Consider the following 20045-nt stretch of genomic DNA (forward strand, 5'->3'; position numbering starts at 1 on the left):
GGGCCCGTTTGCGCAACGTCCGCAGCCTCCCGTTGGCCGGAGCCAGCCCCGAGCTCCGTCCGGCGCCGCGACCGAGCGCAAGGGGCGCCCGCGGGGCACGGGCCCTGCGCCGCCGTGCCCGTGCCCGACCGCTCCGCTCCGCGGCCCCGGCCCACAGCGGCTGCAGGCCCCGGGCTCACGCGCAGCGCAGGCCGCGCAGCCCGGAACCGAAGCGCGGGTCCGCGTTCCCGGCCCGGCCGGTGCGGCGCCGGAGTGGCGGGGAGCGGTAGCTGTGGCGCCGTGGGGCCGCACCGCCTGCCCCGCATGGCGAACCGGAGCCCCGGGGAGCCCGAGGCGGCCCGCGGGAGGAGGAAGGGCTGGAGGGGCCGCGGGGAAGCGAACGCGCCGAAAGGCACCGACGCGGCGGCGGCCGCGGGTCCCCCCCGCAGCCCCCGGGAGTTCTCCTCCAACTGGAAGGCGCTGCAGGAGGTGAGGGGCAGCGGGGATGCGGAAGGCCCGGGGCGGACTGGGCCACGCTGCCAGGGCCTGAGCGCGGTTCCGCCACGTGCGTGGCGATGAATAAAGGCACGAGCTTGGGGCCAATACATAAAGCGGAATGCCAGGAGCCATTTAAGGTTGCACCCGGTGATCCTTGAGGTGCCTTCCAGCCTGGAATTCTGTGAGCCCCCCAGGAACGATGATGGGGTCGGAAGCAGGGGTAGATAATACTTTTGTTTTGGGGTTTATTTTGTTTTGTTTTGTCGTTTTAGCTACTGAGGCAAAAGGCAAATAGCTCCAACGAGTTCCTCACTACATGGCAGACATACACCAAAAAGACACAACCACTCAAAGCAGGAAACAGCCAAGAAGTCCTGGTTACCAATGGGAACGGGAATGTGGTAAAGGTCAGATCTACAAATAAAATGGACAGTGGTTCTGGTAAATACAGTTCTCCTTTGGCTAAGGCAAAATCCAAGGGGGTTGCAATGGTTAAGAATATGAATGGAACCAGAAGCAATCAAAAAGACTCCAAAGATAAAACAAAACATGGTGATGTTTTAAAGGAGAAAGATGATATAAAACATAAGAGGAGGAAAGCTGAAGAACATGTGGAGCAGCAACTCAAAGAGTGAGTACTTCAGGTGTTGTACATTTACGTGAACATTTATCTTGGGAGGTGTACATAGGGAGCAGAGGAGTACACTCAAACCAGCTGCACGCAAAAACTGAGCTTTGTGGCAGCATGCCTCTTATTTCTCCCTACCCTGCAAGTATAGCAAGGAACTTGCAGAGGTGACAGTACTTAACTAATTGTCACAGAGCCGATTTCTTGATTTTAAAATACATGCTTTTTCTACACTATAAAGATGAGAGTGCTTTAAAACCGCCAAATGCAATTAAATCTGTACTTACCAGGGCTGAAATCTGGTTTGATGACGTCGATCCAAAAGATATCGAAGCAGCAATAGGATGTGAAGCAGCAAAAATTGCACGAAGAAATCTGGGACTTGAAACAGGTCAATCCAGTCAGTCCGTGAAGCAGGTGCTGGTTAAGGAAGATGCTTTTGAAGGGTGAGTGGCATTCCAGCAGGAAGGATAGCAGCAGAGCCTTTGAGAGCATCTTCTCGTAAGCGTGATTATCGGGTGCGCAGCATGAGCTGACAAACTGCTGAGTTTCCTGTTCCTGTCCACACAGGAGCCTCACGAACGCTGCTCTGTGGGCCCTGTGACACAGGCATCACTGAGCTGCCGTTTGTCTTTTAGGCTGACGCAAGCTGTGGCCATGGACTGTGAGATGGTGGGAGCAGGACCCAAGGGAGAGGACAGTATCGTGGCTCGCGTGTCCATCGTCAACCAGTTTGGAAAGTGTGTTTATGACAAGTATGTCAAGCCTACGGAAAAGGTGACCGATTACAGAACTGCTGTCAGTGGCATCCGCCCAGAGAATATAAATACAGGTAGGGTATTATTTTCCCCAGAAAAGGTTTGTTAAGGAGGGAAAATTTAACAGGCTGTCACAGAAGCACTGGTGGCTGAGCTTGGAAAAGTTTTAATCCTATGTTGGGAAATGGAATACAAAACGTAGCCTGAATGCCAAGAAAAGATGGGGGAAGAAGTACTTTTTACAGAGTGGTCACTAATGCCCTGGCAGAAATGTATGTGTGGATAACGATATGGGAATAATAGAAAGTTTATTTACTTCTAGTGCTATGCTCTTTATGGAATTCTCTGTGCTGTTCTAACAAGGAGAGGATTTAGTGTGCTGTGCCAATTTGTGTAACTACAGTCCCAAGGATACAATTGCTTTCACAGAAAAGAGACAGCTTTTTAGTTTTATAACTTGCTCATCTGTCTTCTGCATCTAATAGAAAGTGTTTCCTTTTGTGGTATTTTTAGGTGAAGATTTTAAAACAGTTCAGAAGGAAGTTGCTGACATCTTGAACGGAAGGATTTTAGTTGGCCACGCTTTGCGGAATGATCTAAAAGTACATGTCTCCACATCTTGCATTTTTAGGAAAAGGCTGCAGTAATTTTTAGATTAATTTTCTAGTACAGCATTCTGGATCAGATGAACAAACCTGAACTTCTAGAAACTACAGCTTTATTATTGCTATCTTAGTTTCTTGTCATTTCATACTGCAACAGTTACAGCCCTAGTCACTTGCCCATTAGGGTTCTTCAGCTTTCAAACTGCTTGATGGTGCTGCTAGCACTTATCTGCCTACTAAAGAGGCAGGAAAGAAGCAGAATGATGAAAAATCTGCTTAGTACCCAAAACTTAGCAGTCTGGTTGGTGTCACCAGACAGGTACCTTACATCATGCTGCAGCAGCACTACAGAGGTAGTCTCTACAGGTGGTGCCTTCAGATTAATTTCTGTTTCTCATACTAAGTAGAACTGTGGTTCTTTGAATCCAGCCAGGGCCTGGATGATCTGGGTCTTGTCCATTCACGGTGTTGAACCCTCTCATGGATGGAATGAAGCAGCACGAAGCTGTACGTTCAGCTCTATTAAAGTTTCATGCAGCAGCACACTTTGGACTGTAAATGTAACTTCTTCTAGGTCCTGTTTCTTGATCATCCTCAGAAGAAGATACGTGACACGCAAAGATACAAACCTTTCAGACAGAGAGTCGGAATCAAGGTAAGAGACTAATGGGAAGATGCCCTTCAACTCAGTTAACTGACTCATGAGCTGCCGTCTTCCAGTGCTAGCTCAGCCCTACACTTGCCTCTACCTGACCCTATTTCTTCTTTCCCACCTGAAACAGAGATGCCTGCTTTTTGTCAATTGAAATATTAATCTAGTTTTATCCTTTCTTAGTGTTTGCAATACATCAATAAGTAACTTTGGTTCACTACAAACATTACAATTAATACCTGTGCATAAAACTCAGTGACTTTCCCATTCTTTAGCACTTGCATGGTCTTTACAGTGCTTTTCTGGATAGCAAAATAAAATGGTAAAGTTCTACTTAAGGTAAGGCTTATGCCATCTTCTTAATGGTACCATTTCCATAGGGATATTAAAAAAAAAGGCTTCAAGTTTCTGTTTCAACTGTAGGAGTAAAGTGTCAGGTTATGGGGAAATGTTTCAGCTTTCACAGCTACATACTAGGGTTTCCTTTTTCACAACAAAGCACCCCAAACATAGATCCGAGGGTTACAGCAATACACAACATCCTCTCAGTAGCGTACACATAAATCTCAATTCATTATTCTTGACAGGTCACCAGTAGAAGCTGAGATGTGCCATATCTTGAGGCTTATGCAAATGAGTGTTTTTATATACATACACACACATCTCTATATGGATTTTAAGTAGTGCAAGACATGATTCTGTCTTTTCTGTCTCCAGAATGGGAGGCCATCACTGAAGCTGCTCTGTGAGAAACTGCTAAATGTTCAAGTGCAGACATCAGAGCACTGCTCGGTATGTAACTCCTCTTAACATACATTTTTGGGTAGATCAAGAAGGTACTACACATTAGCTCTAGGATCTGGGTTCAGTACAGGATACTGTGGGTTCATTCTAGCCTCTCAAAGTTAACAAGCTCTGCTTAGATGCCAGCATGCAGCAGGACTGTCATCTAGCTTGTTTACCATTACATGTCTCATGCCACTTGGATTATTATCTTCATAAACTGTCTTTGCACAAGTCAACCGTATTTTGTGTAAATGTCATTAATTCTTGTTATTTTAAGATCCCCAGGGGAAAAAAGCAATTCCCAAGTATTGACTTGCTTCCCTTAAAAGCAGAATTCTGCACAGTTGTACTGTGACAGGTTGGATAAAATAGCGAGAGCCTACTACTGAATCACAGCTGTTACTTCCTTTCTTTCAGTGGGCAGCAGAGCATAAGAGAAGAATAGACTCACCATTAAAATGATGAGTTAGCTGCTTATTAATAATAATGTTCTTAACCCATATCAGCTATGTTTTATTAAGCCTCCTGTTTGTTCTGTTACTTTTTAGGTTCAGGATGCACAAGCAGCAATGAGACTGTACACCTTAGAGAAAAAGAAATGGGAAGCTGCTGTTAAGAACAAGTCTAACAACAAAAACTGTAAAACTTGAATGATTCTACCCCTGTGTTTTTATCTACAGCATTTGCTGTTTTCGTGTTACTTTCCTGGGCAAATTTAGAAATAACTTGGAACTGACAGCAGCAACTTCAAAAAAAAATAATCAAGAGACAGTACTTCCTGACCTGGTATGTTAACGCTGCCACCCGAGACTACTGCTGGCACTCCCTTTCTGATGCCTAACACTGTGTTTCAACAATAGCTGTAACCAATACCTGCATTTGTGAAGTACTTCATGAGTTAAATTTCTGAATAAGTTGAAGTATTTTAAATTACAACAGATGAAAGAAGAAACTGTCATTGCTTTGCTGAAATTCCCAAGATGAAAGTCTTTATTTAAAATACCTCAGAGTCGACAAAGTAGGGTGAATTCTTAATTATTGCTGCTAGTCTCATAGCTGTGGTACCTAAAATCAACAAGATCTATAATTGTTTATGTATTTTTAATAGCTTTTTATTAATCCTTCTGGTGAGAAAAATCTCTAAAAATCTCTGTGGAGCTTTTGTCTCACTGAAGAAGTACAAGTCTTGTTCTTATGCAAAAATTTCTTTCACTTCTGCAGTCTCAAAAGTGTTGCATCCGCAAGGGTTATTATCTCCTGGAGAGGAATGAGAGTTGTCTAAGATTACCTTGTTGCTTCCCTTATTTTTATACTCATTAATAAAAACAGTGTCTAACACACGTCTTTAAAGTGGCTGCTGTTTTAAACATGTGGGGTCCAACTCTACAAAATCCAAAGCAACTGTAATTAGCAGAGTGAAGACTAATGCTGTGATTTAAATTATCTAAATGGATACTGGAAGGTAACAAGGAATGGGCTTCAGAGATTTAGCAGTTGCATCTCACACACTGTACTGCCAGAACAAGAGTGTTCTGGCCTTGTATGTCTTTGCTATCACCAGGGGATGTGGGGAACAACAAGTGAGGTTTACAGCAGAAGAGGGAGCCTGCTTGCTTCTGATTTTTTCCCCCCCCTACGCTAACAGCTGCAGTGTTCATTAAAGTGGTGCAGACAATGCCTGCAGGAGACAGTAGAGAACCAGTTTGTGTGTAACTGGCAAATTATGTAAGCAGGCAAAATGCATAACCAAAAAGAGCAAAGTTAAAGGGCTAGCCAGTTTTACTGGCTCGATGAACAAACTTCCAATTACTGCTTTCCTGACAGCAAGCCATAGCAAGGGAAGTGTTAGTGTAACGTTAAATAGCTTGAATAACTGTGCTGTTGCTGGTGTGTTCCACTTTCAGCTGAGATAATGTTCCTCCTAGTATCTGGTGCAGTGCTGTGCTAATCTGAGAATGATGCTGGCAACACACCAATAGTTTAGTTGTTGCTCAGTAGCATTTACCCTGATCAGGGACTTTTCAGTCTCATGCTCTGCCGGTGAGGAAGGGCACAAGAAGCCAGGAGGAAGCGGAGACAGGACACCTGACCTGAACTAGCCAAAGGGTATTCCATACCACAGCATCTCCCATCCCATCCAGGGGGCAGCAGCTGTGTGGTACTTAGTTATGGGCTGTGGTTAAACCACAACATGTAGTTTCAACAGTTACACTAAATTTCAAATAGTCATACTGAAAAAAGTAAGTTAAATCTTCAGGTAAATGGTCACAAGGTATTTGGGGGTTGGTTTGTTTTTAAGGATGCTACTTGCAAAACAAGCAATTGGCTGTAACATACTTACGCTTTATTCCTGTAAACTTTCCCGATTTAGTATGAAGAATGTACTAAGTCAATGCAGTATAGCATAAAGAAAACCTCCAACTACTTGTTTTCAGTGGTTACATATATTCATACAAACGCACCCTTCACCCTATTACACCTAACTCTAAAATTCTGCACTATGTAATTCCAGCTACTTGAGAACTATAAAATCCATAACCAGAAATAACATACTAAGTATCCACTGTATCTCCATGACTTCTACATACCGTGCTAGATGGAAACTGGCATTTTATTTCAAACAGTAGTTCTTCCATTTTCTGGGACAGCATATCCAGCACAATATCCTCTGTAATGTAGATGAACAGGGTCATTTACGGTTGCTAGCACAACTGCCAATAGTTCCAGTAGGAACTAAAGAACAGCAGAGAGAGGACAGATCTACACACAGAAGGCGAGAGAAGTTGCAACATCACAGCAGAGTGGCATTTATTATTCAAGAACAAGGGGGATGAACTTCCAGTTGGAATTAATCCTCTCTCTTAGATACAGAGCAAGTCTTTCCCGTGAGCAACAAAGATGTCCCTCAGCAGATGCTGCTCCAGGTTTTTTACTACCTTTTGGGGGCAGGGGACAGGAAGAGACACGACAAACACCACCCCATCTCACCATACTGAATCATCTCATTAATCAGTATACAGATATTTTCCACTGCTTCTGGATCATCAAAGTGAAGGCAGTAGGCATCTTTGATCAGGTTTATTCCACTGCCTTTTGAATCCATTACAAGTCTCAAAGCTGCTGTTTCTGAAAGGGAAACAAACACTGCTAGGCTACTCGGTAGCTGCAGGCTGCATTGCCTGCTTTCCAGTCCCCCTGTTCCAGCTAGCACATGTGTGATATTTTTCCAGAAAGTCATGCCCTTTATTTTCAGACTTCCTAAAAGCTATTCTGAAGCGTATTTGGGAACAGCTAGCAGACCACGTAGGCAGCTGACACCATCATGCAATGGCAAAGCGGTATTTTAGCGTTTACCATTTTCATATTGATTCAGTTTTACGCTTTTATACAGTTGAAGCAATTTCATCATAAGTAACAAAACACTCTCAAGTTACTAACAGACCAGCTTGTGCTGATCCAATACTTCTCATACACGCATGCTGGGTCCATGGGAAGAAAACAAATTCCCACCTCCAGTTTCACTATTTCCTCTTCCAGCCCTGCAAGAAAAGGTTAACTCAGGAGAGCAGCTGTCAGTCCCAATCCCACCATGAACTCTCGATCTATATTGAAACATCCACTTTGAGCTAATGTGCAATTAATAAAAGAATTGCTGAACACTACCAGATAACCTTAGAAGGCTTGCTAGTGCCAGGCAGGCATTCTTCACCAGCACTGGTCTTCCTGGGTTCATCCTGAGCGCATCCAGCAGAAGTGCTGTTGTGGGCTCATACTCATTTTCAGTTAAGCAACCTGAGGAACAAAGACAAACACACAACCCCCCAAAACTTCAATGGGCTCAAAAGCCTTTACACTGATCAGTATTTCAACTTCAGAAACAGGAAGCAGAAGTGATTTTTTTAATATGCAATAAAAGTTACGAAGAAAGCATGTGAAAGCCTGTATTGCAGTAAAAAAAGGCCAAATGTGGTCACTCCATGAGTTGATCCAGGGGTGTAGGAGAAACTTATGATACATCATCTATGTCAAGATTCCATTTCATTATCCAAGCCAAAAGGAATGAAGAGTCCTGAACAGTCAACCTGTTCTGCTGGTCGATATGAGAAACAAGATCACTTAGGGTGTTTTACTTGGCTCTTCCTCATGGAAAAATGGCATAAGCACAGGGCAGTAGGTAAACATATGGCAATATTCTGCATGAGGAAGAAATAAGACAGTAGTACTGAAGGATGCATTCCTTAGTGCACATGATCATGAAAGATGTATTTCATCTTCTTTTAATCCAAAACATTATTCCAAATTTACAAAGCAAATGGCATAAAAAGAAGCCTCCCAGCCCATGCTGCACACTAATGCTGTCATCAAAGGCATAACACAAATGGGATCCTTGGTCTTAAGAGATAGGCCAGAATGCTCTCTGCACAACACGGGTTGTTGTAGCTGCCTATCACTACAGTAACCATCAGCAGCATCAGTTATACAATTGCTACAGCTCATCAATAATACCTTCATCGGGGGGTGTTAAAGAGTGAGCCCAGGGAAGACTGGTTAAGAGAGGATGCAAGTTCCTAACTCTGCTGCCACCTGCAGAGCCTGCTGAGATCAAGCAGCCTGTATTTCAAAGATCACCACTGAGAAGGCATGTTTGGTACACCAGCCTTTTCTAGGGACAAGGAGACAGGGAAAACACACCTTGGAGTGACAGTGCCCATAGAGCCGAGCAAGCAGACTCTGCAATGGCTCCGTTCTGGATGTGCTCTTGAAGGACCTCAAAGACAACAGGGACAGCTCTTGCCAGGAATGCACGGTCTATGTTAGTCTCTGAATTACCAGAACAAAAAGGAAAAGCATCAGCATTATTTAATCAACTAATCTCATACACACATTTTATGTCAAACTACATGAGTAAAATCTTAATGCATGATGGTATTGGAGCAATGAGATATTATCTTAGGATGGACAACAGCAGAGGGAAGGCATATAAAGATGTATTAAAAAAAAATCAAATTTTAGAGGACTAATAAATAGTAATGTTTATTGCAGAAAGTTGAACTTCTCCAGCAACTAGTTTTCTTTGCCATTGAAATTCTACATGGGGATCACAGCAAGAAATCTTAAAAAATAGCCATCTTTCTGACAGAATATGGTCTGCAGGATGGATATTTGGCTAGTCACATAAATCAAATGGGTGGTTTGCTGCACTGAGGGAATCCTGTGCTTTCAGCCTTCCTGGATGAGTAGAACACCACACACCTATAAAAAAACATGCCACAGAAATAAATCCCCTAAAAAACTCCCAGTGTGCTCTCATAAGAAGGGGTCAGTTCAAGCTATGACTTGTGGCTCTTCAACTCTGTGGGGTGATGCTAGTTTAGTTCTGAGGCAATGGGAAGAATACACTTGCCACCTTGCTAAGCACATTTCTTTTGGTAAAGCAAGTCTCTAGGAGATGTCCAGCTCAAGATGTAGCTCAGTGCTGCCAAGATAAGTGTGACACAAAGCAATAATATGTTATTCATTCCAAATGCTATTCTGATAGCTAATCTGATATGATGTTTGCACTGCACAGAGCAAAACTGTGTGTACCCTTTCATTTCTGACAGCCTGTTCATAAGCTGTATCTTGGCCCAAACAGTAAAAATTTGCCTTTGACACCTTATCACAAAAAAGCTTGCTAAAAAGTCTGAATTAGTATTTAATTTTCTCTCATTTAACTCTGGATCGCTTCAAGTTATTCTAGTACTGCTGAGGAGACATCTCTCTAGAATGGGAGAAAGGAGTAAAATCCAGTCCCAGCAACAGGAATGTCTGAATTCAGGTACAATACCTGCTGCCTTTCGTCAGTCTAGGCACAACACTTGCTGTGTTCTACTCACCACTCACAGCCAAGCTCCAGAGCACCCCACAGCAAGGGAGGCAGATATTTTCATTATGAATAAAATTTCTTAAAATTGACAGAAGGTCTGGAATTACTCCAAGTTCCCACAGATTCTCTGCAATGACTTCTGGAAAGAAAAAAAAAAAAAAAAAAAAGGAAAAAAACCACAAGAAAATAAATTCTATAGAATCTGGTTATTTTTGTCCCACTCACTGTCCTCACAACAGAGAGCACTCACCGTATTTAAACAGCGATAACAAACCAGCAACATGATACCATCAACCAGACAAAAGCAAGAGAACAGACCAAAGGTCTTTAACAAGATGCACTTAAGCACAGTGCTCAGCACAAGTGACCCTTTCAAACAGATGTTTGGCCATTTTTTTCCTTGCAGATCTGAAATTTACAGAGCAGAAAAGGACTCAGAGGGTATAAATTGCTATTTTTCAAGTGTTTGCAATTTAGTAATTCAAATTACCTCAGCTTTAGAATTAGGGGACACTCTAGAAGTAGTTTGGTCTTAGATAAGTTTACTTGTACATGACACTTTTTACATTTTGTTTTTTTTTTTAATAAGATTAACTTCTTGCTGCTAAATTCTTCTGTAAGCATTTAGAAAAGCAGTCTTCTGATGACTGTTGAACGGACACTCAAGACAGGTAAAAAATACTGCAAGTATTTAACAACTAAAATCTCAGGAGAAAAACAAGGAACAATTAGGTAGAAGGATTTCAATTCACCATGGCACAGTCAAAAATAGAATCCAGGTTCTATGGCCCCATTCTCCCAAGCACTACTATATGCACAGTCTCTACTTGTTTTCAAAACAAGATGAAATACAGAACTGCATGTATTAGAGTGGTCCTGTAAGTACCTGAAGCCTCAGCAGTGTATTTTACACTTTCTAGAGTGTTATCTTACCGATATTACCACTATCAAACCAATACCTACAGACATCCACATCTCCCAGTGAAGTCACAAGTTCTGTATTATATCTTAGATTACAAAAGCAGAAACACAAGAATATTCCCCAAAAATGAACCAGGTCACCCACCGCTGGCTGAAAGCGTCATCAGTAATGTGCAGAACAATGAAAGTAACTCTTCACTGTCAGAGTGTTTTCTCACTGTGTCTAATAGAGAGCTGATCGAATTCTCATCCAGGACCATCATCATATCCAGTTCTAGAGCTGTCAGAAGTAAACATTTGAACAGAACAAAGCCTGAGCCCCCTGCTGTCAGTGCAAGTAAAACATTCAGTTAACAGCATTTCTTAACATAACATATCCCAAAGTTAATTTAAATTTTTCTTTTTCTGAAACACAATTCTTACTGTTTTCAAGCTTATATCATTAGCAGGTGTTATTCAGGTAAATTGCCAAGCAAGTGACAGCAGGGACCACACGAGAGACCAAACCAGAGTTTTATGGCTTGAAATTCAAATACCAGGACACTGAGAGTCTCTTATTTACACACTCTAGTAACACTCTACGTAACATGAAACTTGGTAGCCTAAGATTAGTAACCTGTATTTAAAATTAACATTAACACAGAAATCATGTATGCCAGTCCTGAATCAAGTCCATGAGAATCCATGATCTTACAGCTAACTTCTCTATTACTTTTCATTTATCCCTTAAAAGCATTACTGAACCCATTTAAAACCTTATATGCTACATCTAACTTATAAGATAAGGCTGTATTACTCAGCATAAATTGGAAGTCTCATAACTGTACCTGGATTAAGAATTTCAAGCAATAAACTGCAACCGTCTACTTGTAACTTGAGAGAATCTACATGAGTCTTCATGGCAAAAGTGATCAATTCTGTGACCATTAGCAGATAGGGAGAGGCTGGGGGGAAGAGTTGAGACAACGTTCAGTTTCAGAGCTTCAAACACTGAGTGGATATCTATACTCCAAAACACAAGAGTTCCAGTTTCAAGTAAATTTAAGTCCCTTTTTTTACATAAAGGCAATGTAATACAGCAGAAGAATATTTTAAATCAGAGAGAACAAAATGCTAGTACAGGTGGAACAATGCAGAGTGAATTTTGTAGTCTCCGTGGGAAATGTCTCTTCAATAGAGGCAGCTGCAAGGCTATGTAAATTAAGTGCAGCCAGCATGTTGCTGGTAAGTCAGATTGGCATGGTTAACTGGTCACGTAGCAAGCTGTGGGGTAGAACACCGTGCATGAGCCCAAACCCATGCTTTCCAGGATCTGTGGCTAAAAGTATTTCACTAGGTCTCCTAGTTCTAGGAAGACACTGAACTTTTGGAATAGCTAATACAACTATTCACTGTATCCACAAATGCATGATGAAATGTTGAATTGACTACATGTTGAATTGACTAATGTTGAATGGACTACATTTTGAGCATCTTCAAAGATGTGAGCAGTCATGGTAAGTCACAGAGCAGAAGTGACAAACAAGCCAATCAGATGTGTGCACAGCCTTGTATTATTGTCAATAGAATTGAATGAGAATCACAAAGATCCATTTGTTTGATTATTTATAACCAAACCCTGCTGATCTACTGAGTAAAGCTTTCTTCAGTAACAGAATTGAAGACATGGGTAACTAAGAAAAGTAAATCACTTTTTCCTTATCAATTAGATATGAACACCTCTGTGTTTAAGCCTGATAAGCTAATGCTAGCACTGAAATGCTATCAAATGACAGCACATAAAATAACAGAGGTAACGTGGTGCTTTGAAAACACTAACCTTGACCTGAAAGAGAAATCTGAAAAATGTACAGATGCCAGAAGAAAGTATAGTCTTCACTCACACTGCTTTATTAAACATACAGGAATTAGACATGCATAGCTTTCTTTTGCTCTATCACTCTTTTAGCCCTAGGCATTATCCTCAAGTTGCCCAGCACTGATATGAATTCTCTTCCTTAAATGTCAGTTTGCCAATTCAATGAGTTGCCAATTAAAATATCACTAAGGTTTTTTTCAGTGCCTATTTGTCTCATAAGGTGAAGAACTTCTCCTGTGCAATAAAAGCAGTTACAAAACAAGTTCATTAATAAAATAGTGACTTACCACTTTTATCTCTTATGAAGCTGGTGAGGTGCTGAATGGCTTTCACTTGTACTAATTCTATATGCCAGAAAGCCTGCATGATTTCTAAATAAACCAAGAAAATTCCTTTAACCATTAGATACAAACACTTAGAGAAAGCACCCAGATTTTCTCTATTTTGTGTAAGATGTGAATTCATATTAATGAAAAAAATGTAATTTGTTATTGTTGAAAAAAAGAAAAGCTTTTCCCCTAAATCAAACACTTAAACACTACAAAATGTTATGATCCACCTGCATAATCTGTGAATTTGGCATTATATACTTTGGGGACCTATTAGAATATTAAATCAGAGCAGGAATAGGGGATCTAAATGCATTATTCCGATAGCCTCTTCGGATTAAGAAAATAACTTCCTTATTTAGAAGGAATTAATGGAGCAGATCCTTTGTTGGCATAATTTGGCAAACATTGTTAGAATGTAGACAAAGTAAGTGGGCCTCATCAGTTTTCTAAGGAATGGTCTGACCCCATTTACTGGTGCAGTAGGTGTGGCTGGTAATCTTACAAGGTTATATAAAGGCTGTGTAAAATCCTTCCTCCAAATAGCATCCCACTTTATTTCAAGTAAAATTAATGCCCAATAATTAATTTTCAAATAAAACACATGCTGACTAGAAAACACACAGGTTTAATTCCTATGAAAATCGCTACCAATTTCATTTTCCTTATTACCTAGGACATTTTCAATTCCTCCCTCAAGGAGCACATCTACTATTTTGGGAGGCAAAGACGCTTTCAGTTTTACTGAAGGTGCACCAGCAGCAGTCAGGTAGTCCCTGATAAACGGAACATCAGTCAGATCTCTAGAATTACAAGAGACAAAAGCAGAACCAATAAGTTAGAAATGGTAAGTTACAAAGAAAATCTGTAGGCTTTGTTTCATTTTGATATAAAAACCTAGTATTTCTTCTCAAGACTAGATTATTTTTGATAGAACTTAAACAATTTACTACAAAACAGCTAAAGAAAGCATTTACACTAAGCAAGCCATGCTTAGGCTTCAAGTTAATGCCTTGTAAAACTGTGTACAACATGATTTTATGAAGTAACTCTATCAGAATGCCCACTTCTGAACAATCACCAAGCCACTGACTTTTCTAATAACTCAATTTGCCATGGCAGTATGACCAGCACCCTTGACTCGAGTTCTTTCAAAGAGCAGCTAACATTTTCATCTTTGTGAAGGTAGGTGAGGCTTAGGACCAAAAAAAAAACCAGCCAAAAAAATGAAAGGCAAGAATCCAGAACTCACTCTGCTGTGGCTCTCATGCTGGGCTGAATCTGTAGCATCATAAATAAAACTGGAAATAAAGTCAAAGAGCTGTTATCTCCATTCTGCATTCCTGTCTGAACCCCCTCAAGATGGCTTGTATCCTGTCTAATATCCTGCAGTAATGAAGTTATCTCTTCTCCCTGTGAAAAGTGTGGTATCAGAAGAGCTTTCACACACTTGCTTACAGACATCCTAGTAGGCCCATATTTTAATCTATAATGAAGCATTATTACATACATTCAGAATAAAGCAGGTCATCATGTCAAGTAGAATACAACCTAGAGACCAGATGTCAGATTTCTCAGTAAAAATAAAATCGAATGTTTCTGGAGCCATCCAAGACTTGCTATCTGTTGAAACACAAGTTATGCAGTAATGTTGCTAACACTGTACTATATATAGTTTCTGTTTGCACATGTATGAACTGCAGGCAATTATTTTATGTCAAAAAAATAATTAAGGTATATTCTGCAGAGATTAGACACTTTTTACTGGTGAGACATCACAAGAGACTAAAACACACTGTAACTACTGAGCAATTTTCTAAGATGTTACTGCATATATATCAAGCTAAAACGGATTCAAACCCTGTGTTGCAGAGGCCTGAGACTCAGACATACCTATAGCTTTCAGTTATGAGCAGGGAACTGCAGGCAACTGCCTAGGAGTATTCTATTCACACTTCAGAAGACAAATAGTGTAATGTAGAAAAGGAGGAGGGAAAGCTAGTTCTTCTTTGGCTGATTTTTCTGAGGGCTAAAGAATATCCATGCTAACCAAATCTTTTAAAGTAAAAAAAAAAGAGTAAAACAAATAACTACTTTCTTCCACTCTTATTTTCCATTTCATCTCATCTGTCATAAGTGTTTCTGTACTGAAGTCGCTAAGCATGAAGGATGCTTCACCAGTCACAAGTATGTTTGACGGCTTGAGATTTCTGCAACACAAAGATTTTCTGTCAGTTTGTGAAACTGGAGTCTAATGATACACAACTACATGTTCCCTGTATCTTTACACATCTGGATATGAAGACCAGAATTTCTAGCTCCTACTCCCCCATTTGGAATAGTAAAAAACACTGCCTCTGAGCAGCTGTGCTGAACCGTCACTGCAAAGAGCAGTGACCTGTCAGACACAGAGAACAAGATTTCTACTCACCTGTGGAAAATATTTTGTTTGTGTATATAAAACAAAGCATCCACCATCTGTCCCAGGAACTTCAGAATCACCTATTGAGGGGAATATACATTAAAGCATAACAAATAGAATAACTTACAGGGACCTTTTGGAAGACAGCTTCTGAAGCACCCTTCAGCAAAACACTGTGCTTTGAAGGTTTTAGGGAGGACTTTGAGAAAGAGGGAATAGCAAGGGAGAAATATAAAAGCAGTTGAACTCTATCAGTTCAACCAGATGCTTTTTCTGTACTTTTTACCATGTCTGTTATTTTTTCCAACTTCTGCCTTTTTTCCTTGATGACAGATGAAAGATCTCTTTGGCCTGAGTGCTGCATTACCAGATAAAGGAACAGACATGACACCTGTAAAAAACACCACACCAATTTTGTCCAATTGTTTGTATGGAATCCTATATCCAGTAAGAAAGATAAAACCAAGCACTTGGCCAAACTGGTGGGTGTGCTGCTCACCAATACCATGGGGTGTTCCAAGATGAGTAATCTCTTGCAGAGGAGACAATATTTACTCTTTTATTAAAAATATACCATGTGTGTTGTTTTGGGGGATTTTGGGGGTGTTTTGGTTTTTTGTTTATTAGCTTTTTAATACCAAAAAAAATAAAAATCATCAAGCATCTTATCCAAAGCCATGTGGGACAATTCAAGTCAAATACACATCCATAAAATCAATACAAAGTTTGCCTGAGCACTCAATAAATTCTGCAAGTAAATGAGTCAGGGCTTTCAGCTTCCCATAGTCCCCTCTAAAAGGGTCTTCATGCAGGCACAAAATCAGTACTGCACACTGGTTCATATCAGAAACTGAGTCAGGTGCAGTACCACATGCGAGCAACTCCAGTCCGCGCATCTGCACAGCTTTTCAGCATGTCTACTCAGGAGTTAAAGCAGGCTCCTTTCAGATCAAATAACCTCTCTTTTTTTTTTTTTTTAGCATCTCACACCAACAACCCTAGATTTAAACCTGCAAAAATGCTGACACGCCTACAATGTTAACCCTGTGTTCCAGTGTAACCAATCCTTCATTCTCACCTTATTATCCCACGTCACAAACGATTCCTTGTAAGTACAGATGTTTGAGTGATGAAGGTTTAGCAAATTCATTGCCTGCACAGAATAAAAATTGCAGAGAAACCTTTCAATAGCTACAGTCCTTCCCATTAACAGGAACCTTAAACAATATCCTAAGCCAGTTCCCGACTTGTTTGTGTCATGTGCCTGCTCAAATTCTTTCAGTGTGCAAGCTCTCTTATCTATCTGCATCTGCCAGTGCCAAGTTAAGGAAAATATTTAATTGAGATTCTACTCAATATAATGCTGCAACAGCCTTGTGAGATTCAAGGATATAAATTGATCCTTAGAGAGATGATATGTGAACCACTCCCTCTTCTTCAATTCCTAAGCCTGAAAACACATCTTAGAATATGAAAGTCAAGATTCTTTTTCTAGCATAACCATTATTTCCAGTAACCCCTATGCAAGATTGACACTGGTGAGATGCTTATCTATCTCCTTGAAGCTGTTTTCACTGTAAGGACTCTAACAATTACCAATTACTTCAGCAAGTTTGCTGATGATGTGAAAGGTAAGAATTCACCTTATTCTCCTATAGTTGTGTTTGTAGCTGTGCAGACACAACAGAAGAACTCTAAGAGCCATGCTCCCAGCTGGCATAACTGCATTTATGTCGATATACACATACATGAGCAGAAAAATTGGACCAAAATCTCAATAATGCCTTGGTACATAAAGGGATCACCTCTTGAGCAGGATGAAGCATCTGTACAGATGTGTATTCTCACTCATTTATAACTGCAGACATCATGCATGCTGGACATTGTGAGACTAATCCATCATCTGCTACTGCACATGATTTAAAATGCCAAAATTAATTTCAATAATAGTATTTCTAGTGTTGCTTCTTACTCAAGGCATTGAAACAAGTTTTTTAAAAAAAAAAGTATAACAAAAGAAGTTAAATCATTCACATCAAAAAATGTCCAGGTCTCAGAAAAGAACACATCATGAAGCATATTAACTAGAAATTGAGTTATTAGTAAAACTATAAACAGAAGATTCTCCTTAAACTTAAAGGCCAAAACAACGAGCTTTGCTCTTTGTCTTCAGCACAAAACAAATACAAATGCTGAAAAAGGACTAACCTCTAAGAACAGCTGTCCATTTGAATCTACATATTCAAACAGAAGAGAATTAATACAAAATACTGACCTAAACCCAAGCAGAGAGCAGGGAGAACATCCCTCAGGTAGTCCTACCTGATTTACATCTTGACTATTTACTTAGTTAATCCTTACAGATAAAAGACATTGGTCTGTTAAAGACTTTGGTCTTCCCAATAAAGTACTGAAGAAAAATTGCACTGATACCTCCTTCAAGGCCTCATTTGCTTGCTTTTCTTTAATGCACTGCACCTGCAACAAACAAAAGACAAGGATGAGATTATAATAGAGACAGGCACATTTTAAGCCTGAGCAATCTTGTCAAGAATACTAGAACTGCAAGTTTTGCATGAATTGGCATAAATTTTCAGTGACAGCTCCAGTCCCTAATGTTTAGGACAGTCTCCCTGGGAGCTGGCCAGAAACAGTTTCAAATGAGTCCACAACAGTTTTACCTAGTCCTTTCTTGTACTGCCATAGTAGCAGCAAGCTAATGTGAAAACACGTCAGATGGACCTAAATAGGCTGCTCCCATTTCCCACTTTTAACCTCAATATTCTAGTAATCTGATCTGAATCAGCCAATTTCTAAAACAGCAGCACAATAAGATGTAAGCCTACTCTTACCCAGGGGCCAAGCAACCTGTGTGTCTGTTACTATCAAAGGGGTCACAGAGATTAACAAATGTGCCAATGGACTCTTGTTTTCTTAGCGACGACCTTCTCACCTGCTTTATTATGTATTTCTTCTCCACACCCTTTTCCGTTTTCAATTCAGCTACCAGCATCGTGCCCAGGGCCCCAGGCTGGAGCTGCTCCAGCACCTGCGGGGCACAGGAAACACTCGTGCACGTGGTCACTTGCAAGCAGTAGAACAACAACGCAAAAAGTCCTTTCAAGCCACTTTCCCTGCAGGCACCCTCCACGCATCACCACAGCAGGGTGACAGGCTCCCGCATGCCCACCCCATCCTCGGGAGGCACACAGGCTTCTCCTCCCCCTCTGCAGGGAGATCAGCCCAGCGTACCCACACGCCTGCCCCTAGGCCACAGTGCCCCCTACCATCCCCAGTAAGGCTGCAACCACCCCCTCCCTGACGGACGAGGCCTGGTCCTGCAGGCAGCACCTCGTACTTCTCCATGGCGGAACAGGGGGAGGCAGGGCAGGCTGCTGGTGTGGCGGGGCCCCCGCGGCTGGCCTGGCCGGGCCGGGCCGCGCCGCGCCCGGCGCCCGGCGCCCGCTTCCCCCCACACAACTGCCAGGATCTATTTCAGTGAAGGTTCTTACAGATTTCTCTATTAAATAGAATTTTCTAATCTCTTATATGTAAGAGTAGAAACATGTTGAGCATAAGTAGTTGATCTGCTGGTGATGCTTTTAGAAAGATATTCACTGTCATTGTGATTCATCTAATTGAAAATAAGAGGCAACATCTTATCATATTTAACAGGTTCTCTGGAAAACCTGATTCTGCCTGGTTTTACAGCTCTGACTGTTGAAATTGTGTGGTGCAAGAGAACATGTCACAGCTCTGAGGGGGCTATGCTGCCTCTGTGTCTTTAACCGGGTTTCACTGGGAAAACCTGTTCCATGCTTTCTCCCCACCCCCAGATGGAAATTTCAGAGACGGAGCTTCTTGTGGTGCATGGAGTATCCACTTTAAAGGGTGTCTGGATCATCTTGGTCATCCTCTGTTTGCCTTCTCCTCTCACTCCCTTTAGAGAAGAAAGTAAACTGTTGCTATAGTGTTCAAACTACTTGCCAACTCTTGTCCTGACCTTTTCATAACACCTCTCTATTTACTCCTGTGTGACTATTTCTAGATGTCCTTAACACCTCTTTATTCATACTAATGAAAGCTCTTTTATCCATCTAAAATGCTGTTTGTTTCCTCCTGAAATGAGTTTTAAATGGCACAGCATTATTTGCGCTTGGCCACATCCTGTATAAAAATGAGTTTTTAGCTGCAGAATTCAAAGTGTTTGCCTACACTTACCCATCAGATGATAAAACGTCTTTTATGCTTTCCAAGTAACTAGCCCCTTTGATAATTCTGCCTTCGGATAGCTGCCTAGTAGCTCAGTCATGCTCTTTCTGTATGTGTATACTGCTAGAAGTCAGTATCGCACCAGTGTAGGAGTGATTTACTAAGTGATAACCTTTGGTATATATTACAAATTAACACTTGTCTTATGGAAAGTGTTAGTTCATACTAGATTAAAAAAATATTTGGAACATTTGGACTGAAATTATGTTGAGGCTCCGCTTGATGGAGGCGGAGGTAGTCGAGCTGGACAGTGTCTGTTCTGGGAGCTCTGTGCATTCTCAGTGTACCCTGGATTTCTCCATTGCCTGTACTAGTGCTCAAGAATAACGAGGCTTAAATTTCTGCAACATAAAAGCCCTGTGGTAAAATGTTACAGCTACTTCCATGGTTTATCAGCACCTCCCGAATGTCTCTTACAAGTGCAATAATAATCCATTCCTTAAATTGAAACACTAAAGCTTAACTTTTCTC

The 20045-nt window shown here is 41.1% G+C and overlaps 2 protein-coding genes across 5 annotated transcripts; one reads left to right on the plus strand and one right to left on the minus strand.

Moving 5' to 3' along the window:
* Positions 1–303: 303 nt before the first annotated feature.
* Positions 304–5244, plus strand: REXO4 (REX4 homolog, 3'-5' exonuclease). Its single transcript, XM_057409208.1, has 8 exons — positions 304–468; positions 750–1108; positions 1396–1551; positions 1744–1937; positions 2377–2465; positions 3043–3123; positions 3838–3912; positions 4455–5244. Exons 1-8 carry the CDS (start codon positions 304–306, stop codon positions 4554–4556), a joined length of 1221 nt encoding a protein of 406 aa, XP_057265191.1. The 3' UTR covers positions 4557–5244.
* On the minus strand, positions 4865–18726 carry STKLD1 (serine/threonine kinase like domain containing 1). Of its 4 annotated transcripts, none has more exons than XM_057409204.1 (19): positions 18654–18726; positions 18256–18351; positions 17736–17780; positions 16381–16455; positions 15589–15693; positions 15312–15382; positions 14975–15090; positions 14391–14503; positions 14133–14293; positions 13553–13656; positions 12839–12922; positions 11521–11637; positions 10839–10973; positions 9783–9911; positions 8599–8727; positions 7570–7698; positions 6895–7032; positions 6495–6574; positions 4865–5163 (listed from the first exon to the last, which is right to left on the minus strand). In XM_057409204.1, exons 1-19 carry the CDS (start codon positions 18666–18668, stop codon positions 5116–5118), a joined length of 1890 nt encoding a protein of 629 aa, XP_057265187.1. In that variant the 5' UTR covers positions 18669–18726; the 3' UTR covers positions 4865–5115. The 4 variants fall into 4 exon arrangements, with proteins under 4 accessions (XP_057265187.1, XP_057265186.1, XP_057265190.1 ...); XM_057409203.1 differs by having other exon boundaries at positions 13553–13683; XM_057409207.1 differs by lacking the exon at positions 6895–7032 and having other exon boundaries at positions 13553–13683.
* Between the last annotated feature and the right edge of the window lie 1319 nt (positions 18727–20045).

The sequence above is a fragment of the Pezoporus wallicus genome, unplaced genomic scaffold, assembly GCF_028554395.1.
Source record: "Pezoporus wallicus isolate ANWC-B61680 ecotype Strahan unplaced genomic scaffold, APGP_CSIRO_Pwel_v1 contig_8341, whole genome shotgun sequence".
NCBI classification, from domain to species: domain Eukaryota; kingdom Metazoa; phylum Chordata; class Aves; order Psittaciformes; family Psittacidae; genus Pezoporus; species Pezoporus wallicus.